The sequence below is a fragment of the Coffea arabica genome, chromosome 10c (assembly GCF_036785885.1).
Source record: "Coffea arabica cultivar ET-39 chromosome 10c, Coffea Arabica ET-39 HiFi, whole genome shotgun sequence".
Taxonomy (NCBI): Eukaryota; Viridiplantae; Streptophyta; class Magnoliopsida; order Gentianales; family Rubiaceae; genus Coffea; species Coffea arabica.
In genome coordinates this window covers 50,341,585-50,351,361 of record NC_092329.1, presented here as the reverse complement: position 1 = coordinate 50,351,361, position 9,777 = coordinate 50,341,585, and the positions used below count along the sequence as shown (strand labels likewise).

General features: G+C 40.0%; 1 protein-coding gene across 1 annotated transcript; it reads left to right on the top strand.

Annotated features, from left to right (window-relative positions):
* Positions 1-5,545: 5,545 nt before the first annotated feature.
* LOC140015992 (uncharacterized) lies at positions 5,546-9,190 on the top strand. Its single transcript, XM_072068832.1, has one exon. It carries the CDS (start codon positions 5,546-5,548, stop codon positions 9,188-9,190), a length of 3,645 nt encoding a protein of 1,214 aa, XP_071924933.1.
* The last annotated feature ends 587 nt before the right edge of the window (positions 9,191-9,777 follow it).

Below are 9,777 nucleotides of genomic sequence, written 5' to 3'. Positions count from 1 at the left end.
AGGACTGATTTAATGTTGGATGATGAAATTAATGGTGGTTTAGTGCTTATATTAGTAGATTAATGTTGTATTGTTGGTAGAAAATCAAAGGAGGTGCTTGGAGCAAAAGTGACCGTTTTACCCCTGCCTTGTCCGACCATTTTCGTGCCAGATTTTGAGATTCTAATGAATTGATTATGTTGTTTATCTATTATTGTAAGTGTGTACAAAATTTCATTGAAAAATAACATGATTTGGTTGGTCAAATGAGTTGATTTCCAAAGTTAGCAAAACTGGAAAATGAATCCCGTATTGCCCAGGCAGTCATTTTGTAACGGCCATAACTCTTTGTTCCGATGTCGAAATCAAGTGCCGTTTGCGGCATTGGAAACTAGACATTCCTAGCTTTCCATCGGTACCAATTTCACATTCTGGTTCCACTTGAGTGAGCCACACCATTCGATTGAATATCACTGTCCTGTTTCGTTGCTCTCCAGGAGACAGGACAGAAATTGCTTCTTGATGCTCAAAAACGAGCTATTTGTGAATGGAATTTGAAAATGGTTTCTTCTGAGAAAATTCAGCTTTAGAAGAGAGCTTTCCAACGCCATCAACCACGCCCAATTCCAAGTTGAATGGAGTGAGTTGTGGCCAAAGTTTGAAACTGCTACAGTGATAGAATTTTCCACTTGGACAGATTTGTAACTAACAATGATTTGGGACTTGTTGTTTTGGAAACTTTGATGTCCGACATCTACCAAACTTTAGATTAGATGTTCCTTGGACTTTGTTTCACAAATAAACCAGATTTGGGTTGGTTGCTTTGGACAAAATGTTTAAAAAGGAAAGAAGAGCTAGAAGACAGTTTTACCTTGGGAAATTTCTTGAACTTTGATGGTTTAGTTAACTACCTTCCCGTGTGAATTTTCAAATGAAATTTGATAGAAGAGTAATCCTCATATGGAGGTTTAATTGTACAAAATTTGGTAATATTCTAAGACCATTTTGATATGCAAATGATGTCACAAAATTCGCTCATCGAATCTGGAAAACTTTTCGTTTTCTCTTAGCCAAATTGTCAAATCTGATTTGGAGAGTTTTATTTCTAGAATTTAGATGTCAATGGTCTTTAAATTGCTCAGTGGATGTTTATGAACTCTTGGTTTCAATAATGGAGAGATTTGAAACTGATTTCATGGTACAAAAAGTTTGTAAACGAAAGAAAAGTGAGAAGGTAGTTTAGCCTTGAAACTCTTCATAAACTTTGGTTGTTTTAATGACTACCTTACCGTGAGAGTTTTTGTACGAAACTTAGTAGAAATGTTGTTCACACATGGAAGATTTAGTGTACCAAGTTTGATGTATTTCTAATGCCAACTTGATGACCAAATGATATTTCAAATCTAGTTTTAAACCTGGAAAATAGCCCAACAGTCTTAACTTTTTCAGCAACTTGGAGGTACTATATCTTGGTGCTCGAAACTCCGTTTCTCGTTCCGCTTGTTTTGTTATACTCTTGGATTGCAACACTGATTGATTTCCAAATTTCAAAGGTTAGTTCAAAACAAGTGAATTTTTCCGAATTTCCAAAGTTGGCCAAAAACCAACTTAAATCTGTCTTGGTAATTCAAGTTACCGATTTTGAGCCTAAATTTGAATGTCTTCCACTGGGAATCATTGAAAAGTGTCTTCTAAGAACTTTTAGTACTTTGAAAGAGGATTCCAACAGTACCAAGTTTTCCAATTTTGGACTTGTAGAGAATGAAATATGATTTTTCAAAAATTGCTTGTTAAATCTGGAATTTTCTAACTTTAAGGAAACTAAGGGTTTCGAACCCTCCATTTTCCTTCAATATCATTTGATCGTTTTACATTTGATTTCAAAGATGGAAATCAGATTTGTCTTGTATTTTAAAACCCACTTTTGAACCTCGAGTTACACGAACCCTTAGACTCGTCTCTGCGTTAATTTCTTAGATTGTACTAGTGTACAATTTTTCTCGATAATTAGAATGATTTTGAGTGGTAGTTGATTATTGTTTGCTCAGGCACTCGAGGGAATCTCCCAGAGGAACTCGGAGCGGACACCTAAGACGCTTGTTTAAGAACTACTCGCTTGTTTTGACTAGGTGAGTGTTCCATATAGGAATACGTAATCGAATAAGTCTAGGACACGCTTATGTCATGATTATTAAGTGTTAAGTGCTATATGTTAAGTATTTGCCACACTCATGCATATTTGAATAATGTATACTTGAATTACTCGACATGAAACACCTGAAGTATGTATATTTGAACTATTCGATATGAAACACTTGAAGAGTATATTTACGTGACTACTTGAACTATTCGATATGAAATGCTTAAAGAGCATACTTATGTGATTACTTGAAATACTAGATATGAAATGTTTGGAGAGCATATTTACATGATGTGTCTAAATGATTAATTATGCTATGACAGCATAAGTCGGTTGGAGTGAATCTCCTCGACTCTTACGTGGTGAAAGTGAAAAACGGCCAATGGCGGCCTATTGAAATGACATATGTCTACCAATTAACCGTAATTACTACCGTTTACCGTTTACCGTTAACCGTGTTTACTTACCGTTTTCTAATCTATTTGGTTACTTGCTTACTTGGTTATCTGCTTACGTGATCACCAACTTACTTGGTTACTTGACCACCTGATTACTTGATTATCATGAATCACATGTTATATGAAGCTGTCCATCATTATTAGGCGAGTGTGTACTTTACCTCACTCGACCTACTCAAATGATGAATTTTACCTTTTGTCGAATTACTTGGTTACCTGTGCATGTTGTAAGCTCTAAGCTGAACTTGGGCCCTGCCCTTGGTTACTGACCTACTCGAGCCAGGACTGGGCTCGGTCGGGTAGGTTGGAACCCTGAGCCACCGTTTCGGTATACTCGAGTATTACCACTGGAGGGATAAGGCGATGGCCAGACCGTACCGTGGGGATCAGAAGTCATAAGGTGCAGATGACCGACAGAGTTCCACTGGAACACCGTATCCTACCGTATATGTTTACCTTGTATCATGATAATTGTTTCATGCTAAAATGTCAACATGAAATCCTGAACTATGCCTGTGATATGCTCCATACCTGTTACCTGACCAATGTACTTATATCATGGTACCTGTCTCATGATAAATGTCTCATACCATGATAAATGTCTCAAATTACTCGTACAATGATTATCACCTCATGATAACACGCCATTGTGTAACATTGAACCATGCATATGATATGCCCAACTTACTTGATTTATTTGAACTGTTAGAGTGTGTTGGAACCTCACTGGACTGTGTAGCTCATCCCACGTTGTGGTTTTCTTTTACAGGGTTCGAGACCAAGGGTGCTCGTGAGTAGTACTAGATTGTTTTCTTTTGAAAACTTTAAGTTATATTATAACGGATGGCTTTTGTACCCTTTTCCGTTGGGTTGTATTTAAGCTTGGAAGCTGCATAATTGTAAGTGTGAGATATTTGGAGTACTTTAATTATGTATTGAAGTTACTTAAAGTATTTCGAGCTTTTGAATGATGGATTGTAGTGAGTTCTGGCGAGAGCTGGGCAGGCGTCCCGCGGATACCCTTTGGTTCGCCTTAGGGAGAAGTGGGGGCGTCACATAAAGTGCGCCTAATTAAATCTTACGTCTCTCTCGAGATCGCAAGTATTCAATTAAACCCTTTAAAAACTTTGGTGATATAAGTGCGTCATACAAATCCTAACATATTTTGGTGATTAGGCTAAATATGTTTATCTATTGATAATAGCTAAATTTGTGATATTTTTGAATGGTTTCATATTATTTTTGAGAAAATTTGTAAGGTTAAATTGTATAAGTTGTCCATCTTTTATCTCGAATTTGCACATTGAATTGATAGATGAATTTGTTGTGATTTTATCATTTTATTTGCAAAATTTCTTTGTTTTTGTAGATAAAATGATCAGGTTCAATTGGAAGCAAAAATGAGTGAAGATTATAAGTTTGAGACGTCGCAACAATGGCTAACAGATGTGTTGCAAAGAAGAAGAAGAAACTATCAAGAAACTACAAGAAGAAGAAGAAACTGTCAAGCAACCGCTCGCGGTTTCTCACATGGTTTGTGGCCAGTGAGTCGTTTTGCACTTGCTCTATCCAATCCTTAGAAGAATCCCTCCAAAGATTCATCCAAGGGATTCTTGGCAGTTGCAAGTTGCCAACTTGCATGAATTTTCTTTCTTTTTCCATCTTTGACAAGATGAAAAGGAACAACTTGTACCTACTTTTAAGGGTTCTAGGAGTTTCTCTTTTGACATTTTGACTCCAATAATGCAAGACCAAGAAATATACTACATAGTTCTTCTAGTTCCAGGGGAGTTAGTTCAAGTTAGCTTGAAAGAAGAGAGAGAGTTTAGAGAAAGAAGAACAATAACAAAAGGGTTGTATCTTGCACTTTGAGGCAAGACACAAGCCTTTAACAATTATAACTCTCTTTATCTTCTCTTGTTTTAGTGTAGGTTAGTGTAGTATAATCTAGTTATGGTTATTCATTTTTGTATTGGCTCAACAAAGAGGCCAAGGGAGATGAAGAATGAGAGGTTCAAGAAACTCTAGTGACAAGGGTTTTCTTCTTTCCACATCTTTATCTTTGTATTGAACTCGAAGTTTGTTAATGCAAGATTTGGATTTTGTGTTTGTAATGTTATTTTAAAGTGTATGCCTTGGGTATTTGGTTGAACTTTCTATGATTGTTTGGTATTGATTTCTTGGCCAATTGATACTTTTATCTTGTTTGAGTTATTTAGTACTTTTGCTCTTGTAATCATGATTAACTGGCCATTGATTATGATCATCTAAAGGTGTTAGATTTGTAATGAGAATTGAAATTTGACACTAGTTCATAGAAGTGTTAAACCTAAGGAGTACACTCACGAAAGTAGAGGTACACTTTTGTGGTTTTATTCTATGTAATTTCATAAAAGTGAATGAACTTGTAGTTGATTTCATGATCACAAAAGTAGGTATAAATTAACTATAGGTATAGTTAGTATACCAGCGAAAGCGGGTATCACGTATATTAGGAAATTATGCCATAACTTAGTCGAGATTTTGGTACTCATTTGGTTAGAGAGTTGCACTAGTATGAATAGGTAGGGATTCCATTACCCAAGGAGATTTTATTTGCATTTATCTATCCATTTATATCTTAGTTTATTTGTTTTAATTCGTTGATAGTCTAAATAATATAGAAATTTTAGTAGTGCCGGTACTTGCCCATCTTTCTTGAGGGATCGACCCTTAATACCCTATACTCGTTCACGATCCGTACATTTGCGAAAAATCGCATGTGAGTGTATTTAGGAATTTATAAACGTAGAACTTGACTGTGGATTGAGCTTAATCGTTATATGTATACCCTGCGCTCAATATCTATCTGGTGCACGGTTGTATATTCCTTCTCAATTCAATACAAACCCTAAGAACATGTCTATGGTGGCCAATCACAAACATGTAATTAAATCAAGATAGACATATCATAGAAAAAGCTAGAATTATGGCGCTAGCTGGTGTCAGTGATGCGGGATTCTCTGGGTCAAGGTTTACATGGTGTAATAATCGTTCGGGAACGGCGCGGATCTGGAAGCGTCTGGATCGCTTACTTCTGTGTGGGAGTGCAATGGAGCTACCATACCAATTCATGGTGCAACATTTAGGCCGTGACCCGTCGGATCATGCTCCCTTGTTGCTATCGGTGGATACGAGGCTAGACAACAAACCCAAGCCGTTTCGTTTCTTAAACATCTGGACCACTCATCCTGATTTTCTGGGGGTTATCAAGGACTGTTGGGTTCATCCAGTCAATGGCTCTCCTTTGCAAGTATTGGCATCGAAGTTGAGGAATGTTAAAAATGCCCTCAAGCAGTGGTCTAGGATGACATTCGGGGATATTTTTGAAGGGGTACGTAGTGCAGAGCGTGTGGTAACCGAGTCTGAGACAGCATACGACCTCGATCCTACTGAGCAGCGACGGAGCGAGTTACATCATGATCGGGCTCGATTGCGCCGAGCGCTTGTAGTTGAGGAGGGTTTTTGGAGACAAAAGGCGCCGGTTAAGTGGCTTTCGGACGGAGATAGGAACACCAAATATTTCCACTCCTTGGTTTCGGAAAGGAGACGTAGGGCAGTAATTCATCGAGTCAGGGGTACTGCTGGAGAATGGATCGAGGGGGAATGCCAAATTGGGGAGGCAGCGGTGGGTTTCTTTAAGGAACTTTTCACGGCAGAGGGGGATCTTCCCTCCCTTACCGGTCTGGAGATCATACCTAAACTGATAACAGACCAGGAAAACTCACGGTTAACGGACATTCCATCTCTTACAGAAGTTAAAGACATAGTCTTTGCTATGGATGGAGAGAGCGCAGCCGGCCCGGACGGGTTTACAGGGAAATTCTTTACCTTTGCTTGGGAGGTAGTGGCATCGGATTTATACCGGGCGGTTGTCAGCTTTTTCTGCGGTGCTGAACTACCTAGGAGTATCACGGCTACCTCAATTGTGTTGCTGCCAAAAGTGGAGAACCCCCAAGATTTTAAGCATTTTCGTCCAATCAGTCTGTGCAACTTTACTAACAAAATCATCTCCAAGCTGTTATCGGCAAGGTTGGCGATGATATTACCCCGGATTATATCTCCACAGCAAAGCGGGTTTGTCCAAGGGAGGCAGATTACAGATAATTTCTTGTTAGCTCAGGAGTTAGTAGCCGATATCGGGAAATCAAATCGGGGTGGCAATGTGGTCATCAAGTTAGACATGATGAAGGCTTATGATAAAGTCTCATGGCCCTTTCTCCTACAGGTGCTACGATATTTCGGATTCAGTGAGACCTGGATAGACATGATTTGGCGATTAATATCGAATGTGTGGTTCTCGGTACTTGTTAATGGTGGTTCAAACGGCTTTTTCAGATCTTCACGGGGTTTACGGCAAGGGGATCCAATTTCACCAGCCTTATTCGTTATCGGAGCTGAGGTGCTGTCTAGAACCCTCAACACGCTACCCACACAAAGAGGATTTACTCCGTTCAAAGTTCCTCCTCATTGTTCTATAATTACGCATTTGGCATTCGCCGATGACGTGATTATCTTTTCCAGTGGGGCCAAGTCATCCCTACGTCTGATTAAACGGGTTTTGGATGATTATAATGAGGCATCAGGTCAGCGAATCAACCCTCAGAAGAGTTGTTTCCTTACTCATCCACGGGCACCATCTCAGAGGGCAGCGGTTGTTAACCAGATATTAGGGTATAATAAACGCGACTTTCTAATACGGTACCTTGGTTATCCCTTGTATACCGGAAGGAGCAAGAAGGTTTACTATACGGATATATACAATGCGGTGGCGAATCGGATTTTGAGTTGGAAAAACCAGATTTTATCGCTAGGAGGCAGGGTGGTGTTGATTCAGAGCGTGTTATCCTCTATGCCAATTCACTTACTGGCAGCCGCGTCCCCTCCAAAAGGGATGTTGATGGTCATAGAGAAATTGTTCGCCAAGTTCTTGTGGGGATCTTCGAATTTCGGGGATAAATTCCATTGGATACGTTGGGCAGATTTGTGTCGGCCGAAGGATGAAGGGGGTGTAGGCCTGCGGGGTTTGAAACAGGTCTACGACTCATTTTCCATTAAACTCTGGTGGAAATTTCGACAACAACAATCATTATGGGCAAAGTTTATGTCCCAGAAGTATTGTGCAGGTCATCACCCTTGTCTTGCTGATATTGGGCATCCGGGATCCCAAGTTTGGCAGAGGATGGTCACAATGCAGCGTTTTGGGGAGGATAATATTAGCTGGGTAGTTCGGGAGGGGGCTTTGGACTTTTGGCATGATAATTGGATGGGGTCAGGTGCGCTTTGTGACAAGGTTGAGGTCTTCCATGATCATTCGGTGGTTGATTTTGTAGATCGGCGGGCTTGGAATGTGGACATGCTCCATCAATTCTTGGATGGAGAATTGGTTACGCAGGTTTTGGAGATTGACCCTCCTACCGATAGGGGAAATGATACAATGGTATGGGCATTGACGAACTCGGGTGTTTTTTCCACTGCATCGGCTTACTCATTGATCCGTCAATCCAATGACAATTCTTGGCTTTTTGGTCGTATATGGCAGCAGGGTCTTCCAGTCAAGGTTTCTTTCTTTATGCTGCGACTACTACAGGGGAGGCTCCCTCTTATGGATCGCCTAAAGAGGTTTGGGGTTTGTGGCCCATCTAGATGCTTGTGTTGTCAGAATCCCCAGGAGGAGGATTTGAATCATGTGTTTTGCTCAGGAGAAGGGGCACGATTGGTCTGGCGACACTTCGAGAGTACTGCTGGTGAGTTTAGTGGGGTGCATACGGTGCGTCATATGGTGTGGTCTTGTTGGTTAAGGAGGGGGACTAATGATCGTGTAAAGTTTTTGCATAATATACTTCCTTCGGTGGTATGCTGGGTTTTATGGAAGGCTAGGAATGAAGGGGTGTTTGAAGGTCGGAAGATGAGGATCAGGCCTACGGTGAATCGGATTGTTCAGTTTCTGCATGATTTCCTTCAGTCACGGTTCCCGGGGGTGCAGCCTTCTGCCCCTACATGGGAAGGGTTGCTTCTCGAATTAGGTAGTCATCAAAGGCGGATGGTTATTAGGCCAGTTTACTGGGTAACTCCACGTAGAGGCTATAAGTTGAATTCAGATGGATGTTCTCGGGGGAACCCAGGAAGGAGTGGGGGGGGTGGGCTTGTGCGGGATAGTCGAGGAAATTTTGTATTCGGCTACGCGGAGCCCTTCGGGGTGATAACCAGCATGCAGGCGGAACTTCGAGCGTTGCTATGGGGCGTTAGACATTGTGTGATTCGAGGGTGCTTGGAGTTACACTTAGAGGCGGATTCTCTCACCCTGGTTCACATTGTTCAAGGGACTAGTGCTTGTCCTTGGCGTTTACAGAGAGATCTGGATGAGTTGATGATGTTCAAGCAATATTTCACATCGATCACACACTGCTACAGGGAAGCAAACGCACCTGCAGATCGTTTGGCAAATTTTGGTGCTGATTCTAGTACAGGTCATGTGTTTAATACATTCTCAGAATTGCCGCAATTGGTTAGGGGGGCTATTAGATTAGATCGATTAGGATTTCCTACGTTTCGTACACGGTGTCTGGCATGAATTGGAATAAGAAGCAGAAAAGGCCAATGAAGGTGAAAATGGCGGTTAGAAGGACATCAAGGGAGGAAGATTGACTGCTAAAATCTTCAAAGATCATCCTTCAGATTCACTGGAAGACATCCTGATATGGAAAAATGAAGATTTAATCTTAATTTCAGTTTTTAAATGCTTAAACTTTCACTAGCTTGTAAATTTATTGTCAAATTGTGGTTTGATGGCAGGGAGTTTCGTCCTTTTTTAAGGGGAAACTCTGCCGAAATTTTTATAAAATAATAAAATTTCAATTAAAAAAAAAAAAGAAAAAGCTAGAAATTAAACTAGAAGAATAAATAAAATTTCTTCATAAAAATCCTAGAGACAATTTAGTTTAACATGATTTAGAAGTTAAAACCATGAATTTAAAGAATTGCTGCAAAGATAAGAAAAAGAGTAAGAAAACTTCTCAGTTGGTTGCTCCAATTTTCTCCTTGCGTGCTCCTTGATTTGGCTCCATTTGATCTTGATCTCTCAAGACTAAACTATGAAAAGATTTTAAAACTAGGTTAGACTAATGTTTTCTACCCTAAAAATTACCAAAAGAACCTTTA